This window comes from Cyanistes caeruleus, chromosome 1 (genome assembly GCF_971803275.1).
Source record: "Cyanistes caeruleus chromosome 1, bCyaCae1.hap1.1, whole genome shotgun sequence".
NCBI classification, from domain to species: domain Eukaryota; kingdom Metazoa; phylum Chordata; class Aves; order Passeriformes; family Paridae; genus Cyanistes; species Cyanistes caeruleus.
The window spans coordinates 150,667,974-150,685,112 of record NC_141701.1 but is presented as its reverse complement, the minus strand read 5'-3'; the positions used below and the strand labels follow the sequence as shown (position 1 = coordinate 150,685,112).

General features: G+C 53.2%; 3 protein-coding genes and 1 long non-coding RNA gene across 15 annotated transcripts; 2 read left to right on the top strand and 2 right to left on the bottom strand.

Annotated features, from left to right (window-relative positions):
• The first annotated feature begins 29 nt into the window (after positions 1 to 29).
• Positions 30 to 3,908, top strand: LOC147656039 (uncharacterized). The gene is made up of 3 exons (XR_015280243.1): positions 30 to 138; positions 359 to 549; positions 3,112 to 3,908. It is a non-coding gene; the product is annotated as an uncharacterized LOC147656039 (long non-coding RNA).
• C1H1orf35 (chromosome 1 C1orf35 homolog) lies at positions 2,378 to 5,885 on the bottom strand. 2 transcript variants are annotated; one of them, XM_086867382.1, is made up of 9 exons: positions 5,548 to 5,885; positions 4,505 to 4,639; positions 4,247 to 4,400; positions 4,117 to 4,162; positions 3,948 to 4,030; positions 3,785 to 3,857; positions 3,379 to 3,458; positions 2,967 to 3,113; positions 2,378 to 2,776 (listed from the first exon to the last, which is right to left on the bottom strand). In XM_086867382.1, the coding sequence occupies exons 2-9, from the start codon at positions 4,596 to 4,598 to the stop codon at positions 2,530 to 2,532; spliced, it is 924 nt and encodes a 307-aa protein (XP_086723508.1). In that variant the 5' UTR covers positions 4,599 to 4,639; positions 5,548 to 5,885; the 3' UTR covers positions 2,378 to 2,529. The 2 variants fall into 2 exon arrangements, with proteins under 2 accessions (XP_086723508.1, XP_023777832.2); XM_023922064.2 differs by having other exon boundaries at positions 5,301 to 5,585.
• On the bottom strand, positions 5,691 to 7,088 carry MRPL55 (mitochondrial ribosomal protein L55). Of its 3 annotated transcripts, none has more exons than XM_086867446.1 (4): positions 7,028 to 7,088; positions 6,349 to 6,445; positions 6,076 to 6,259; positions 5,691 to 5,885 (listed from the first exon to the last, which is right to left on the bottom strand). In XM_086867446.1, the coding sequence occupies exons 2-4, from the start codon at positions 6,366 to 6,368 to the stop codon at positions 5,742 to 5,744; spliced, it is 348 nt and encodes a 115-aa protein (XP_086723572.1). In that variant the 5' UTR covers positions 6,369 to 6,445; positions 7,028 to 7,088; the 3' UTR covers positions 5,691 to 5,741. The 3 variants fall into 3 exon arrangements, with proteins under 3 accessions (XP_086723572.1, XP_086723578.1, XP_086723566.1); XM_086867452.1 differs by having other exon boundaries at positions 6,975 to 7,045; XM_086867440.1 differs by lacking the exon at positions 7,028 to 7,088 and having other exon boundaries at positions 6,349 to 6,578.
• GUK1 (guanylate kinase 1) lies at positions 7,061 to 17,018 on the top strand. 9 transcript variants are annotated; one of them, XR_015280224.1, is made up of 10 exons: positions 7,148 to 7,176; positions 8,084 to 8,165; positions 12,406 to 12,519; positions 13,256 to 13,297; positions 14,031 to 14,127; positions 14,996 to 15,134; positions 15,635 to 15,760; positions 15,965 to 16,049; positions 16,352 to 16,437; positions 16,844 to 17,018. XR_015280224.1 is itself a non-coding variant. In XM_023922059.2 (9 exons), exons 2-9 carry the CDS (start codon positions 8,102 to 8,104, stop codon positions 16,877 to 16,879), a joined length of 663 nt encoding a protein of 220 aa, XP_023777827.1. In that variant the 5' UTR covers positions 7,092 to 7,176; positions 8,084 to 8,101; the 3' UTR covers positions 16,880 to 17,018. The 9 variants fall into 9 exon arrangements, 4 of the variants coding, with proteins under 4 accessions (XP_023777828.1, XP_023777827.1, XP_023777829.1 ...); XR_015280225.1 differs by lacking the exon at positions 8,084 to 8,165 and having other exon boundaries at positions 7,061 to 7,176; XM_023922059.2 differs by lacking the exon at positions 15,635 to 15,760 and having other exon boundaries at positions 7,092 to 7,176.
• Positions 17,019 to 17,139: the final 121 nt, after the last annotated feature.

The window sequence follows — 17,139 nt, the reverse complement described above, 5'->3', positions numbered from 1 at the left end:
TCGTGTTGGTTTTTATCATCTTTGTGCAGGGGATCCACATCCAGGCAGCGTTTTGCCAACATCATGATTTGCATGAAAATTTGAGGATATCTCCTGTATTTTCCACAAAATGTATCATTCCTGGCTGGAACCCTGCAGGTAAAATGGTGGTGATGCTTGTTGGGTTCTACTGGAGTCATTTTGTTGCTTCTGGGCCAGCACAGCTTGAGCTTCTTGAGCAGCCCCATCACTTCCCCCAACAGGTTGTTCCTCCTGCTGCTCCCAGTTAATTACAGGATCTGTAAATTAGCAGTTTTGTGGGGAAAAAATAGGAATTCCGCTTCCTAAGTGCTTTGTTTTGCATTTTTCCTTTCTGCAGTCCCCTCTGGATCCGGGACAGAGCTCCTCCTCTGGATGATCCTCCTGCCTTCCCTGTCAGCTGCAGCTTCTCCTCCCCAGTGCTCACGCTTGGGCTGCCTGCCAGCTCCCAGCTGTTCTCCTGGCTGGAGCTGCAGCACATTCCCCATTTCACAGGCTGGAAAGCTATAGGATGGAAGGTCTGTCCTGCAGGTTAGAGAGAAAAAAATTCCCTGTGGGAAAACCTGGGACCAGGGTGGCTAACACGGACTGTGGCTGGGGCTGTAGTAAAGGGTAAAAAACACTGGGCAAGCTGGGATCACAAACCTCCTGCAAGTCAGAAATTCACCTTGGAATTCCAAGCTCTGAATCAGGATATTTGCATCCCTAATAGGGCAGGACAGCTCTTTATTCCTGTTCTGGGTAGGAATTGAACTTGAAGGGGAAGCTGGGTTAGGATGCTTCTTTTCTGCATGCAGAATTTGCTGTGGAAAATGAGTAATATGGTGATGTTATCAGTACAGCTGTGGGAGCTCTGCCCTCTGCTCTGGGCAGCACAGGCTTTGCTCTGTTCCAGGCTCTCAGCCTGGATTTTGGCCACCCAGCAGCTGGACAGGCAGGTTTTGGGGTGAGCAGGGATGGGGCTGGGCTCCTTTATCCCTGTCCCCTTCAGTTTTGGCTTCCCATGTTTCTAAACCTGATTTCCTCAGATCTTGGAGTGTGAAACAGGAAGGGGGGAGAGCAGGAGAAAGCCCAGGAGAGCTGAACTGAGCTGGGCCAGCAGTGCCCTGGCCCCTCTGCCCAGCACTCTCCATCTGCTGAGGAGCTGTGGGTGCAGCTCATCCTGCCAGAGCCCAGGCCTGCCACAGCATCCATCCCAAACTTTGGGATGTGAAGATGGGAACTGGGAGCCCATGGAGGCAGCAGGACACTGGGATTTGTGGTATTTTTTCTCTGTGCTGTTTTCACTCTCCCCTGGCTCCCTTTTCAACCTGCTGCCCAGTTCCCGTTAGGTCCAGTCCTGCTCTGGAATGTTCCCAGCAGGCTCCAGCCACAGTTTGGATCCCAAAATCCAAGCTCAGCCCGGTGAGCAGCGGCAGAGCCCCTGGCCAGGGAGTGCATGGGCTCAGGGCATCCCTGGGATGGATCTGGAGCTGCAGCTGCTCAGAGCACGAGGAGCAGCCCTCGTGCCAAGAGCCTGTCAACCCCAAAAATCATCTTGGGGCGGGGATCACTGAAGGCTGTGACGGCCCCACAGCATCTCCCTCTGCTCCTGTTGGGACAGAAGGGCTTTGTCAGCTCCTGAGCACGGTCCCACTGGGCTTTTGTCCACCAAGATACACAAACCCTCCCTGTCTTCAATTGCATCATTAATTACACAAATGAGGCCCTTGTGCTTGGCACAGCCACGCCACAGCCAGCGATGCTCTGGAGCCGCCCGGGACACCCCCTTTCCATTCAGATCAATATTTCTATTTATTGGTGTAAAATTCCCTTCTTTCAGTATGCCAAGAACATAAATAATCATGTGCTGAGGGTTTGAATCCTGGATGGGAATGGAGTTTGCTGCTCCCTGGGGTGGGTGGATGAGGCCAGGGGCCCTGGTCCCATCCACTTTCTCCTCATAAGATTAGGAATTATTTAGGTGTCCAAGGCCAGGTTGGGCAGGGCTTGGAGCAGCCTGGCCCAGGGGAACTGGAATTAGATGAGCTTTAAGCCTCCATCCATGCAGCTGATAAGTTTAAGGAATTTTTAAGGAAAGAAACTCTTCAGCCACTGTACTGGCAAGCACTCAAGGGCAGAGAAAGAAGACAAAACCCCATAATAATAATAGTAATAATAATAATAATCATCTCTTCCAAAGTCTCTGTACATAAACACGAGGTATCCACAGCATTTTCAGCACCACAGCCAGAACCACCCCAGCACCAGTCCCCACCCAGAGCATCCTCTGTGCTCAGTCCTGCCCAGATGGATTTTAGGGAGTGAGGAGAAGGGTGCCCAGGCCCTGCTGCCCCCCTCACCCGCTGGTGCTGCCCCTGGGCGGGCAGGGAAGGGCTGCTGGCACCAAAACCTTAATGCCCTTTGCCAGACTCTGCCCCTGCGCCCGCGGGGCTGCGGCGTTTTTAATTTAATCACCTTAAAAAATATAAATCTCTGGAAGATCTCCCTGAAACAACCCCAGGCTCCCTCTCAGTCCTCCGAGTCGGTGTCGTGGCGCTGCCGCACCCCGCGGGCCGGGGGGGAGCGGGACCTGCTCCTTTTCCTGCCCTTTCTCCGCGGGGACGGGTGGCGGCCCCGGCCGTCCCTGCTCCGGCTGCGCCGGCGGGCGGGGCCCCGGCCGCAATTGCCGCTGCTCGCCGAGGATTCCGTGTCCTGCCGCCGCCGGCTGCCGTGCCGCGGGGCCTCCGAGTGCTGCTGCGCTTTCCTGCGGTGGTGCCTGCGGGGACAGGGGGGAAGTGACAGCAGGGATAATGGGAACGCCAACAAGTTGATTCTGCGGGTGAAAAAGGGGTTTTGGAAAGCCAGGAAATGCCAGTGGGGCAGCCTGATGCAAGCCATGACCAGGTGGCTCTCCTGAATCCTTCCTCCTGATTTCCATTGATGATGCCTCATCCCATCCCAGCTACCTCTTATCCCGATCTGGGGAAGAATCGGAGGATGATGGGGCAGCATCCTTCTTGGAATGCTTGTCTTTGTCCTTCTTCTTCTCCTTCTTATGTTTCTTCTTTTTCTTCTTCTTTTTCTCCTTTTTGGATTTTTTGCTGCTCTCAGGTCTGCAGAGAAGAGATCAAGCAATGAGAATCCCTGCACTGTGCATCCCTCTGGCTCCAAAAACTCATCCCCAACCCTTTTTCCAGGCACATCCCACCACATCCCTCCTTTGCCAAAGAAAAGCCCACAGATGCTTTTGGGGATGATTCAGAGAGATGCAAAACAAGCCCAGTGCCAAACAGAGCCATGGAAACATTTTGTAAAACATTTCCCACAAAAGCCAGGGCATTTCTGGTGATTTCCCACCAAATTGGGAAAAATCCTCACCGTTTCTCCTCCACCTTCTCCTCCTTTTCCTGCTTCTTCTTGGAGACAGGTATCTCTGGGCTGCTGGAGACTTTCTGGTGCTAGGGTTGGAGAGAGGGAAAAAGAGTGAATCCATAAGGCCATAGTTTGTAATTACAAAACAAAGGGGGTTTTCTCCCTTTAAAATTTAAACCTGGAAAAAAGAATTAAATTACATTTGGGAAAAATCAGAGTACACTTAGGAGCTGCTAGCAAATTAAAGCCCCACAAATGAGCTCCACGCCAACAGGACACAGGAAACTCCTGCAGATCTCTGTGCTACAATATCCAGATAGGTTTTTAAATAAAATATTCCAAGTGTGGGGCACTGCTTTTTGCGTTTTTCCATCTATTTTTGAACCTTCCAAGGACGTGACTGGCACCGTACCGTGAAGACCGAGAGCCCCAGCTTGGCTGCCTCTCTGTCCTCCTTGGAAAGCATCACCCGGCCAGCACTGCCACTGCAGAGAAACCACACAAAAAAAGCATAAAAACCACTGAAATCAAACAAATTGTTCTGAAATTGGTATGGGATCTTTCCTTCTCCTTACCTGGAGCTGCCCAAACCCACCACCCGATCCACGTCCTTGTCGTCCCGCTCGGCGCCGTCCCTCTTGCACACCTCAGCCAGGTCCTGTGGGGAGAGGGGGACAGTGTCCTGTGTGTGTCCCCAAAATTACAGCCCAGGGGACACTGCTGGGACTGTGGTGCCCCTCTTACCTCTTTGCTGAGGCCCGTGGGCTGCCTCTTCAAGTTCTTGTAGCCCCTACAGAAACAAGAACAGGTGATATGTGAGGGGACACACACACCCCTCCTGTTTTTTGGGTTTTTTTGTGGGGTGTGGACTCACAGTGCTGCCATCATGGCCTCCTGCTCAGCCAGGCGGACAGCAGCCAGCTCTTCCTCCCGGGATAACGAGGGAGCCGTGTCCTTCTTGCCCTTGGCATACCAGGTCAGGTCCTTGCCCTTCTGCCACCGCCCCACCGGTGCCATCAGGGAGTTCCCTGCGGGGAAACAATGACCCCCCCTCAACACCATGGCACCCCAAAACCGTGGCAGAGGGGACAGGGAGGGTGGGGTAGGGGATCTGAGCAGGACCAGCCCTTACCCAGGTAATTCTCACGCTGTTTGTCCGTCTTGACATCCTCCCAGCTGAACTGGTCCTGGCCCCCCCGGACCCCGCCCCGGGAAGAGCCGAACATGGCACCGCACCCCGCGGCAAATTCGGGAGGATTCCGGTGACCTGCAAAGACAACAGCCCTGGGTTTACCCACCCCAGATCCTCCATGCAACTCTGGGGGGGCTCCTGAAGGTACAGGGAACCAAATTTGCCCCACCAGGGGTCAGTGGAATAACCAAAGGCCCTTTGTGGGGGTGTTACAGGCTGGAAGGGGGGTTTATGAGGAGGTAAGAGGGGGTGAATGCCTTGGGGAGGGTCCCAGCCTCGGGGGAGGTTGCTGGGTGAGGAGGGGGACTTAGGGCAGCCTCGAGGGGGTTCATGGCCTTGGGGGTTCAGAGTTTGGGGTGGGGTTCAGAGCCTCAAGCAGGGTTTAGGGTCAGCAGTGGGGCAGCCACAGCATGGGGGTTTCAGGGTCTGGGAAGGGGCTGCAGAGCGAGGGGGGTTCACAGTCTGTGCGGGGAGAGTCCAGGACTAATAGCAAGAAGGTTTGGGTCTGGGAGGAGGTTCCAGGGTTGATGGAGGGGTTTAATACCCGCATGGGGGTTCTGGGCTTCAAGAGGGAGGGTTCGGGACCTGGGGGTTTTCAGGGTCTAGGAGAGGGTTCACAGCCTGGATGGGATGAGAGCTGTAAGGGGGGGTCATGGCCTGGGGAGGGCATTACACGGCCTGGAGGAAAGGTGGTACAGCCCGAGAAGAGGCTGTACGGCCCGGGGTGGGACATTACCTGGGGGAGAGTTTCAAGGTCTGGGAAGGGGTTCAGGGCCGGGAGAAGCTGCAGGACCTGGACGCTGCAGGGCCTGAGGTGGGAGTTTGCCTGTCCCCGAGGCTTGTGAAAGCAGCTCGGGGCAGCCCCGGACCCTCTGGGTTGGGGAGTGCGAGGATCGGGTGAGCCCGACCCGCGGGGTCACAGCTGGAGCCCCCAAATCCCAAAATCCCCAAACCCCAAAGCCGCCCCCGCTCCCCTCACGCACCTCCGGCCGCCGAGCGCGCGCCCGCCCGCCCCGCCGCTACCACCGCGGGCACCGCCGGGGGGGGGGGGAGTGACGAGACGGGCGGTACCACCGCGCCGCCAGCGCGGGGGGAACCCCGCAGAGCCGCACCGTCGACACACGGATGCAGTTATATGTATTTATTTATGGATTTATACATTTCTTGTTTTAGCGTTTCACTTCTTCCAGAACTTCTTGTAGGTGTCCAGGTCGATGCCCTCGAAGGTCTCCTCCTCCTTGGCCTTAAGCTTGCTGGGGAAGTGCCGGCGCAGACGAGCCTTGCGCTCGGCTTCGGGCAGCGTGCTGCTGTCCAGGGGCATCTGGGGACACGGGGGACACGGGCATGAGACCGCGGGGACACGGTGTGACACCCCAGGGACACGGTGTGAGGTTCCCCAGGGACACGGTGTGAGGTTCCCCAGGGACAGGACACAGCGCGAAGCCCTGAGACAAGGCACCAGACCCCTGGGACACCGCCCGAGGCTGCCAGGCCTCGCTTTGTGCCCGTACCATGAGGATCCTCTTGGGCTCGCGGTAGCGGAGGCGGACGGTGGAGCCGTCGGTGCTGACCAGCAGCACGGGGTAGAGGCGGCCGTAGAGCTGCCGGTGCAGGTGGGAGATGGCGGCGCGGTTGGAGTTGCTGCGGACACAGGCAGCGAGCGGCGGCCGGGACGCGGCCCGGAGGCGCAGGGCACTGACGGGAGAGGAGCGGGGTCAGCGTGAGGGTGACACCAACTCCAGCAGGCCGCTCCCAGCGCTGGGTCACAGGCACTCGGTGCTCACCTCAGTGCCCGGCTCGCCATCTCAGCCCAGCTCCAGCAGACGGAGCAGATGACACAGCCTAGGGATACTCTGAGGGTAAGGAAAGGTCCTGGCGTGGCTGTGGGGCGATATGGCCGTGTCTCCATCACTGTGAAGCTTCCACATCACCGCTGCAGCACGGAGCAGCCCTTGACAGCTCCTGCCACGGTCGGGCTTCATGCTGGCTCCCCCCGCCCCCGCAATGGTTCAGCCCTATGTCTCCCCCGCCCTCGCCATGGTTCGGTCCCACTATGGTTCCCCCCCATTCCCGCAATGGTTCAGCTCAACCACGTTTCCCCCTGCCCAGCCGTGGGTCAGTTCCGTGATAGCTCCCCCCTCTCCCCGTCATGGTTCAGCCCACCACCGGTCCAATAATGCTTCCCCCCACACCCTCCTTGGTTCAGCCCTCCCACCTCTCTCCAACCATGGTTCAGCCCCACTATGGCTCCCGCCATCCCATCGTGGTTCGGCTCAACACCGCCCTCCCTCTGCCCCGCCATGTTTTAGCCCCCTCCGTTCTCCCCCAACTTCCCCTCCACAATCACGGCCCTGCCGGTGCTTCCCCCTCCCCGAGCATGGTTCATCCGAGGCGCCGCAGCCGCGCTCACCCCACCCCCCCGCCCGGGCCGCTGCGTGGTCCGTCCCGCCGCCCCGCACTCACGTGACCGCGCACACCCCAGGGCCCCGCCCCCACAGTGACGTCAGGGCGCGCGGCGGTGGCGGCAGGCGCGCGCGGGGGCTGCCGGGACCGCCCCCCCCGTCCCCTCATGATCCTCGGGCGGATGCGCGGGGCGGGGATCGCCCGGGCGGGTGAGCGGGGATGGGGCGCGGGGCTCACACCCTCACGGGGAGCGCATGCTGAGCGGCACAGCCGGCCGCGGGGTGCCGAAACCCTCCCAAGAGCCGTGGATAGAGGGGGTCTAACCAGCCCAAAGAGCTCGGTCACTCACGGGGGTCCTCGGCTGAGGGGCCTCGGGGCGTTCAGCCCCTCACGGGGGGCCTGGAATGAGGAGTCCTGGCCAGCTCCGGGGTTCTCAGCCCCTCACAAGGGCCCTTGGCTGAGGGGACCCAACCTGCCCTGGGGTGCCGAACTCCTCGTGGGGCTCCTCTGCTGAGGGATGCCGGGGTGCTCAGTTCCTCTTGGGAGCCCTGGATTGAGGAGTCCTGGCTGCGTTTGCGGTGCTCAGCCCCTCACAAAGGCCTGGGACTGGGGGGCTCCAGCAGGCCCCAGGATGCTCAGCGGGTCACAGGGTCCTGCACTGAGAGCCCTCAGCCCCTTATGGGATCCCTGAGCTAAGTGGTCCCAGCTGGCCCCAGCTGTTGAGTGCCTCATGGGGATCCTCAGTTCCTCGGCTGGAGTGTCCCGGGACACTGAGGTGCCGACCTGGGGGTGCTGATCCCCCCCTGGATGAGGGGGCTGATACCCGGCCCCGGGGAGGCTGAGCTCCTCCTGATCCGCTGCATCCTGCATGTCCTGTGTTATCCATGTGGGATGGCTGAGGGGGTTGGGACAGGTCACAGCCCCACAGGGCTGTCCCCGGGCTGGCTGTGTCCCCTTCCCAACATCCACACTGGGTCCCCATTGCTGAGCTGCTCCAGGGTGGCTCCAAGGTGTCCCTGCTTGGATAAGCCAGGCAGGGATGTGGAATCAGGTGAGGTTTGTGGGCACCGTGGGGTATGGTGAGGTAAGAGAGGTTTAGGGATAAGCATCCTTCAGGTGTCTGGAAACAAACACATGTGGGCAAGTGGATGGCAAAACCACACCTGTGTGAGCTTCACCTCTGTAGAGGTTTTCCCAGGTGGGTAAACTGGTTTTATCCTACTGGTGGGTTAAACTGGTCTGGTTTACAGGAGGACATGGTCTGGGATATAACTGGTTTGGACCTCTCTGATTTCTGCAGTCACCTTGAGCAAGTGGTTTGTATTCCATCTGCAGCATCACTGCTCCCTGCAAGCCAGGAGTGCAGCCAGTGGAGAGGCTAATTAGTGCTTTTTAGGTAATTGTTTCCAGGAAAAAGGTGGCTGAGTTCCAGCCCTGTACTGCTGTGATATGCTCTCCTCCTCACAGAATCCCAGGATGGGGAAAGTTGGAAGGTTGGAACCTCCCTGCTCCTGTGCTGCAGATAATTCCCTGTCTGTCACAGCAGGAGCTCTCTCCCTTTTTGGAACCTGTCCCAAATCTTAGAAAGGTGGGGGTGGCACCTTTATAACAAACCGGCTAAAAATAGGGGGTGGGATTATAATCCTAATCTAGGAGACCTTTCTCAAGGCTCCAGGGAAACTGTGCTTTAATCTTCTTTTCTTCTTCATAAGGGGGCTTTGCCTTCCCTGTAAAGCCTCTCTGCTAATCAGTTTTAATTTGTTTAACTCTTGTGATGTCTGTCCTTTGCTTCCCTGGTTATGTTGCCACCTACGAGGTAAAATCCAGGGTGAATTAACAGCACAGGCAGACCAGGAACCATTCCTTGCACTGGGGACATTCTCCTGTGACCACCTCGTCTTTTTGCAGCCCAGAGGGGTTTATGTACCTCTTTGTCCTCAGTCCCAGGTGTGGGAGATAATTAATATTGATAATTTGTTGGGCTATTTTCTTGCTGATCAACTCTGCAGTGGTTTTGGTGGATCAGGCTGGATCCCAACCCATTTTTAGGAAACCCTCTGTTCTGGATATTTGCAGATTGGCTGCTCTGAAAATGCCAAAATCTGACAAAAGGGGGGGGAAAAAATCTGAGCTTCTGCCTAAAATAAACACATCCTTGTGACACTCCTGCTGCAGGCAGCTTGGAAATGTGATTCACCGATGCATTCCTGGAACCAAACAGGAGAGAGAGAAAAGTGCCACATCCACCAGACCTGGGGTTTTGGGGTTCATTTGTTGCTTTACCTGTGGAGGGAGGAGCTGTTTGGCAGGGATGGGAGAGCAGGGAACGAGGGCAGAGAGATCCTGGGATTGCCCAGGGATGCTCCATCCCTGGAAGTGCCCAAGGCCAGGCTGGACAGGGCTTGGAGCAACCTGGGATAGTGGGAGGTGTCCCTGCCCACGGCAGGGGTGGAATGAGATGAGCTTTAAAATCACTTCCAACCAAAGTTTTCTAGAATTCTATGAAATTCTCAGTTTGCCATCATTCCTTGTGTGAGGGCCCAGCTCCATTATCTGGGAGTGGAAATGGCTTTTGTTCCCTCTGTTTTCCTCTGCAGATCTCCAGCAAGAGAAGGGATTCACGAGGGAGGCAGGAGGAAACACCTGCAAGTCTTTAGGTTTATTTTTAGCTGTTTTGAAAGAAGTGAGACATGATCACAACCCAGGTGTCTTTTCTCTTAGTTATGAGTATTTTGGGGAAAGAAAAGGGAGTGAAGTAAAGGAGAGGGTCCCACTGTGGAAGTAGTTTGGGTCTGTGAGCAGGAGAAGGAGTTTTCCTGTTGACTTTGTGGTCCTGGACCTGAGATGAAGCTGTGCATTTGATCCAGAGGAAAAGGCATGTTCCTGCAGAAGGAAAGTGCCAGGAAGTGTTCCAGGTTGGATGGAGCTTGGAGCAGCCTGGTCTAGTGGAAATTGTCCTTGTCCATGGCAGGGGTTTGGAATCAGGAGGTCCCTTCCAACAGAAACCATTCCAGGCTTCCACACAGACAAAATCCCTGAGCCTTTGGTGACTGCAGGGACAGCCTTGCTGTTCTCCATGGTTCCAGACCAGCAAGGGCTGGCACCCCTCAGCCTTTTGGGGGTGTTGGATGCAGCTTTGCCAGCCAAGAGAGCAGAGAGTGGAGGAGGAACCTCGAGGGGAGATTAAAGCTCAGCAGGATTGTTCTCATTGGCCATCTTCAAATTGTGGCTCATTAATTAAGGCTTTAGGAGCTCACAAATAGCCCAGCTCTGTCACCAGGAGCCTGTGCTGCTGCCAGGGGCTGCACTGCTTTCCGTGGCTGGAAGGGAGCACAAGGAAAAGGTAAGGATGTGTTGGGGCCTGCTCCCAGCCCATTCCTCTTCCCAGTGTTTGGGCTTGAATGAAATGATTGGAAGTGATTTGGGCAGCTTTGAATTCCTACTGGTGTTTGCTGAGGAGCAGATGGAATTTTGAGGGAGAAGAGGGGAAAGCTTTTTCCTTCCCTTGGTTGGGATCTGGGACTGGGGTTTGTGCACAAATCCAGCACAGTTCTGGCCCAGCTGGATCCTGGAAGGAAGTCTGGAACATCTGGAAATCCAGGTTGGCATCCCAGTGTCACTTGTGGAGTTTTGGGGTGCTTGAGGAAGCTGGTGTGTGATGAAGGAGCATTGTTTGGGGGCAGACGTGTTGTGAAGCACATTGGGATGTCTGAAGGGGATGAATTTGTGTGGAGAGTTTTCCAAGGAATGCTTAGGGATTACCTGATGGAATTCTGTGGGAGAGAACTGTGAGGGACAGGAGAGAGGGAAATTTTGGATAATTCCTCAGGGAGTGCTCTGCTCCATTGCTGCAAGCACTGAGTAGCATTTCTCTGGTGTATTGAACATTTAGGCAAAACCTGTGTGTTTTGTAAATTACGGAGTTTAAGGACCAGGGGAATGGTAGGAATGCCCCCAAAGGACTTCCTAGAGTTGTGGTTTGGGGATGATGGAGCCTAATCCAACAGTGTGCTGATGAGATTGGTCCTCACAAGATTTCATCTGTTGGATCTCTGAGGCATCAGCAAAGGAAAAAGAAGGAATAAAGGAATTTCCTTATGGATGATTCTTGCCCGTGGGTGTTTTCACCGCCCACGTTGCCGCTGTTGGCACCGCCTTAGCCTTTGTGTATTAATATCCCGTCCCTTGGCGCAGCCTGGGATGAACTGCGGTCAGACAAGTATCCTCAGGGAGCAGAGGGAAAAGTTGTGTAATTCTCCGGGCTGTCGTGCTGCCCGGGGGAGGAGGGATTTAGGGCTAAGGAGGCGTCCCGCTCACGCAGGCGGGGTCAGGGAGAGGGAGCCCGGCGGGATTAGCCCGCGGCCGCTCTGGTGAGACAGCATTTGGCTTAAGGCTGTTTGAAAAGTGATGTGTAAGGTCAGGGTGACATTGCTATGAGCTAATTTAAAATGGAAAGGCATTATCTGCCTCTTGGCTGGTGGCTCCCCATGCCACACCCAGCCCGGGAGGCTAAAAAAATGCTTTTCCAGAGACTTTACGGCTTGCTGAAAGTAACTGTTTTTAAATAGGAAGAACTTGTTTGATTTGTCACTCTCACCATCACTTCTGGGTTTGGAAGCTGCTGATGGATGAGGGTCCCCAGTGGTGCCCCCTGCACCTTTACACAGCGTTTCTTCTTTTTCCCATGTGGACAATTAACCTTTCTTCCTCTCCAGAGACACAGCAACATGAAAGCACTTTTCTTTCTTTCTGGCTGAAGAAGCAACTGCAGCAAGCTCTGTGTGGCCTCAGGCTGCCTTTTTTCACCTGTACCAGGAGCTGATCTCTGGGATCTCTTTCTGTTTTGCTGTGAAGCACCTGCAGATGGAGTTGGTGCTTCAGGAAACAGGAATAAACCCCTGAGCATGTTCATGGCAGTGACTGCACCTGTGTTCAGACCCTTTGCAAGGGTTTGGGGGTTGGTGATGCAAAGTCTTATCTGCAAACTCTCCTTGAAGCTCCTTTCTCCCTGTCAGAGGGACAGGGATGGGACTGCTGTACCTCTGTCCCATGATTCCAAATGCCACCAGGCACAAATAGCATTTTGTTCCTTTTAGACAGAGTTTTCCTTAGGATTTTGGTCCCAGTGAAGCCCAGCTGTGATGGAAAACAGCTGGCTTGAATCATCCCAGTTTAGTGGCAGTTAAATCCCAGTTTCCTCCTCCTTTGAGTTACATCCTATGAGCTTAACCTCAGTCACTTGAGAAGTGTTTCTGCACTCCCAGTACTTTATATCAGCTCTAGGCTTGTGATTTTGCATCTTTTCAGGTTTTCCTGCAGAAATTTGTACCCAAGGGTGAAGGAATGGTGCTGTTTTGAGGGACTGAGCACCCCTGGGAATCCACAGCTGTGTTTCCAAGGGTGTTTCTAACCAGACACATTTTTCTGTCTCTCCCCAGTCATGCAGGGACCAAGGCCAGTGGTTCTGAGTGGCCCATCAGGTGCAGGGAAAAGCACTTTGTTAAAGAAACTGCTCAAAGATTATGAGAACATCTTCGGTTTCAGCGTCTCCCGTGAGTATCCAAGGATGGGCTGTGGAGGAGCTCAGGAGTGCCAGCTCAGAGCCTCTCTTTATACCCCAAATAATGCTTTTTCATGGTTTTTCTGTGTCCCAGTCTGCCTGTGGGCTCTTGGGGATGTTTAAATAATTCATGGCACCTTTTACTCTTGGTATTGAGTGGCAAGTCTAGGATTGGTCTGGAGTAACACCTTTCCACAGGTCTGGTGATGCCCCACATCTCTAAACACAACTCAGAGAGGAAACAAGAACCTTCTGGGTGATTCTTGACCCTGAAAGTAACAGAATCCCCCCCACATTTCTGCTTCAAAAGCCATTTGATTTTTCCATGGAGCTTTGAAAGGTGTTTTTAGGTCCATTACCAAAATGTGTTTTAATGTCCCAACATTTTGCCTACTGCAAGTAAAATCTGTGATTTGAGATCTGGATTCTCTCTACCATGAAAGAGAAAATACTGGATGTATAAAAATATAATGCTGTTGGAGGAGAAAAAAACTTTAAATTGTCTTTTTTTTTTTTTCTGTGTGTGTGTGATTCTACGCTCCTGATTCAACTGAATCTCTCATCTCACTCCAAACTAAACCTTATTTTTCCCAAGCTGCCTCTTGCTAGAGATTTTTTTTCCTGGAGATCCACGTGCCACTCAGACCTTGGCATTTCTTTGATCCTGCAACACCTGTGAGTGATATACAGAATTTACAATTTTTTTTTTTCTTTTTTTTCCCCTACAGATACCACAAGGCAGCCAAGACCTGGAGAAGTGAATGGCAAAGGTGAGCCTGTTGCAGTTGGGTCTGTCTCATTGGGCTCTCAGAATAATTCAGGTTTTCAAAGCTGGGCTCTCATTTTAGGTACTGTGCTCTGAACTTGGGTGTTGAGTAATTTGATTTTCCAGAGTTCCAGGTAGTTTTGGGGAGATATCTCCAATGGCCACTGCTTTGGGAAGTGCAGCTGCTGCTGAGGTGGTTTTGGCTGTATTGATAACTTGTGCCCAGCTGTTTTCTTATGCATTTGCATATTTAAGAACAATCAAATGAGGTTTGCTCTTAATTTCTAATGGCAGTTTTCTCTGAAATGAAAGGAAGGAATTTCAACAGAAGATAGAGAAATATTCCTTTTTAATTAGTTTGGTTTTGATGTTCCCTTTTATCTCCCTTCTCTCATCCCATTCTGATCTTTAATGAGAAGCCCTTTCAAATGAAAAGCCTTACCATTCCTGCTGTAATGTGTCCCACACCTGCAGGCAAGGGGGGAGAAGTTCCCACTGCACTAGGAATGGGGAAAGGATATGAAAAATAGGGTAGAGCAGCATTTTGGCCACACAGAAAACTCCAGAATGTTTTGAGCAGGTGTTTGGACCACTGGTGTGGAAGTAGGAAGCGAATCTCTGCAATCTGCCAGCATTGCCTAAAGCAGATTTTAAGTGTCTTCTCCTCCCAAAACCCATGGGTGTCATTTTGACCAAATGTTAATTTCTGTCCATTTTTCCCATTTTCCCTTCTCCAGATTATCACTTTGTGACCAGAGAGGAAATGCAGAAGGAAATTGATGCTGGTGAATTTATCGAGCACGCGGAATTCTCTGGGAATATGTACGGGACAAGGTGGGTCAGGTGTCCCTGCCTGTGCCAGAGTGGCTGGAATTAGATGGTGCTGAAGACCCTTTCCAATCCAAACTGTTCTGGGGTTCTAGAAAATAAATACAGAACCTCTCCAAGCCCCTGAGGATGTTCCTGCTCAGGTGTGGGACAAAATGGGGAGTCCCTCATGCTTAGTTGAAGTTGTCACCAATCCTTTCTGCTCCCTAACTCTCATCAGTGAATAATAATGAATGATTAAAAGGCTTGAGGCAATTCCCCAAATTGGGGAAGAGAAATTGTCTTTATCGGATATAAATGCCACCACTAGAAAAATTTAAAAATTTTAAATGTAAAAATGCCACCACTAGAAAAAATTAAGTAGAGAATTAAGTGCATCTTGTGACTTGATGGAGCATTGATGTCCATCCACACAGGAGGGTGTGTAGATCTCTGGAGAAGTGGAGTTCTCAGTGGTTTTGCTTTTGGGTGAAGGTTGTTTCCATGTTTGTCACAGAATCCTGGGATGGTTTGGGTTGGAAAGGATCTTTAAGATCATCGAGTTCCAATCTCCTGCCATGAGCAGGAAACTTCCATCTAGCTGGTGAAGCTCTGCCAAGGCGGGAGTTTGTGGACATCCCACCCATCCTGTGGGATAGTCACACCTGATCCATTCCCACACCTTCCAGCATGGCTTTGCCAGCCTCTCTAACAGGAGACAGCAGCTCCCAGCTCCACCCAGAGCAGTGACACCTGGAGAAACTCTTCACCGAGAGCAGAGCAGGCTCTGTCCTCTCCGGGCACAGGGGAGCCCTGTGAGGTTCCCCCGCTGCTGGATGGGGACACCCCAACCCCCCGGGCGCTCTGACCCCTTCCCTGTGTGCTGTGTCCCCAGTAAAGGAGCTGTGCAGGCCGTGCAGGCCCAGAACCAGATCTGTGTCCTCGACATCGACATCCAGGGCGTGAAGAACATCAAGAAGACGGAGCTGAACCCCATCTACATCTCGGTGCAGCCGCCGTCCATTGAGATCCTGGTGAGCGCCCGCCTTGCTTTGCCGTTAGCAGTTAGAGGTAATCAGCGTCCGGCTCTGCAGCCACGGGGCTCCCCTTCCTCAGCCACCTCTGTCTTCCTCAGGGCCCTGCACTAGATGGGGAGGACATTCCCAAGAATATCTCTGTCCAGCCCAGCTCCCCAGGCTTGCAGGGATTGATCTTCCTGTGTTTTGTTGAGTCCTTCCTCAAATATTTTCCACACCTTGGTTATGGACTCCATTGCAGCGTGGCCAGTCTTTGAACACATTAATTGTGCTTCATGCTGGGGAGACAAGGATTTTGTGCTGAGATTTGTCTCCACAGTTAAAATTAAACCCAGGGAGGCTGGTTCTGTGCAGCACCATAAATTCTATGGCCCTCTGGTCTTACCCCTATGTAAGTGATTGAGGTGGGACTTGTGCAGGAGTGGAATGACTGTCATGGTTCAGAGAGGGATGAGGACACATGAGCACAACTCCTGATTCTCCCCTCTTGCTCTCAGTACATCAGGCAGGCTCTGTTTCTCGTTGAGTTTGTGGAGGAGGAAGCCAGCAGCACCAGATGCCAGAGCACAGCAGAGAGATCTCATTTCCAGCAGTACCTGGAAAAATAAATAAATGAGAGGGAGGTAAAAGAAACCTGGGACCCTGAACTCTGGGTAGGAGATCTTAAGCCACTGGTTTGCACTGGGCTGTAAGTGAGGCCCCTCACCCTTTGCAGGGTGTTCTCACGTGCCCGTGGTCACAGACAGCACCGGCCTGAGGGTGGGGGTGGTTTCTGCCTGCAGCTTTCAGGACACTCATTTCTTTAATGTCCTTGTCCTTGGGTTTAGGAGAAACGACTACGGGACCGAAAGACTGAGACAGAGGAGAGTTTACAGAAGCGCTTGACTGCAGCCCGTGTGGACCTGGAGCTCAGTAAGTCCTTGGAGTGGTGTGTGCAGGGAGAGGGGATGCCTGCGTGATTTGGGAGCTGGTTTTTCTGGGAACATCTGCTTTGTGCTCTCCAGCAGTGCTGGCAGGGCTTGCCATGGGCTGAGTTGGATCTCTGCTGCATTTCCCACTGCAGTTCCTTGGGGGTGCTTGGCAGAGCAGTTCATTAGCAGCAGCTGAAATAATATTAATGCTAAAAAAGGATATTAAAATGCCACAGGACTCTGTGCATGAGAACTCAGGGAGGAAAAGTTCTCCTCTAACTCTGTCATCTTCTCCTTCCCCAGGTAAAGAGCCTGGGCTGTTCGACCTGGTCATTATTAATGATGATTTAGAAAAGGCCTATTCTGAATTGAAGGAGGTGCTGCTGGAGGTGAGTCCTTGGGGATTTTTTTCCTCTTTGTTCCTGGGTCAGGCAGGTGAGGGTCTTCTCAGGCAGCCACAGAAATGTCACCTCATCCCACGCTTGGTCTGCTTGGAGCTGCTGAGATTGATGGATCAGTGGCCTAAGAGTGGGAAATGAATCCAACACAATCCTGAGTTTGGGCAAAGTAAACATTCATCCCTGAGTAGCAAAGAAGGGGATTCCTGTTTCTGGAGCTTCCAAGTCAAACCTTGCCTTATCCCTAAAGGTGCACTCAGGGCTTGGTCCTGGGATGTCATGGAACTGGTCTGAATTGTTGGTCACTCCTGGTCTCCTAAGCTGTGGAACCAGGAGTTGTTTCCCTGTGAAATCAAAGAGTGGCAGATTCTCAGTCTCTTTCCTGATCTCCTTGCAGGAAATCAAGAAGACCGAAGAATCCAGGAAGTCCTGAGCTGACCCTACTTGGCCGTTTCAATTTTGCACATCATTCCCGAAGCACGTCACTGTTTTATTCCAAAAGACATTCCCTTTAGGCTGCTCCTTCCCCCAACCTACCTAGGATGTTTATATTAAAAGGAAAGAAAAGGAAACCTGGGTCATGCCTGTGTTTGTGTTCACTGAGTGCTCAGCACGTGCTCCCCCAGGTTTGAGCTGCCAAAGGGCTGAGCCCTTCTGGAAGGCTGTAGGAAGCTGTTGGGCTGATGTGCTTGA

Bases quoted from the DNA above. Each gene is read 5' to 3' on its own strand.
- MRPL55 (XM_086867440.1), bottom strand. From the start codon at position 6,473: ATGGAGACACGGCCATATCGCCCCACAGCCACGCCAGGACCTTTCCTT. The intron at 6,260-6,348 runs GTGAGCACCGAG...CTCTCCCGTCAG, and splicing joins ATGGCGAGCCGGGCACTGAG to TGCCCTGCGCCTCCGGGCCG. The intron at 5,886-6,075 runs GTACGGGCACAA...CCGTGTCCCCAG, and splicing joins AGCCCAAGAGGATCCTCATG to ATGCCCCTGGACAGCAGCAC.
- GUK1 (XM_023922059.2), top strand. From the start codon at position 8,102: ATGTGGGCAAGTGGATGGCAAAACCACACCTGTGTGAGCTTCACCTCT. The intron at 12,520-13,255 runs GTGAGTATCCAA...TTTCCCCTACAG, and splicing joins CTTCGGTTTCAGCGTCTCCC to ATACCACAAGGCAGCCAAGA. The intron at 14,128-14,995 runs GTGGGTCAGGTG...CTGTGTCCCCAG, and splicing joins GGGAATATGTACGGGACAAG to TAAAGGAGCTGTGCAGGCCG.
- C1H1orf35 (XM_086867382.1), bottom strand. From the start codon at position 4,598: ATGTTCGGCTCTTCCCGGGGCGGGGTCCGGGGGGGCCAGGACCAGTTC. The intron at 4,163-4,246 runs GTGAGTCCACAC...TTGTTTCTGTAG, and splicing joins GAGGCCATGATGGCAGCACT to GGGCTACAAGAACTTGAAGA. The intron at 3,114-3,378 runs GTGAGGATTTTT...TCTTCTCTGCAG, and splicing joins GAGAAGGTGGAGGAGAAACG to ACCTGAGAGCAGCAAAAAAT.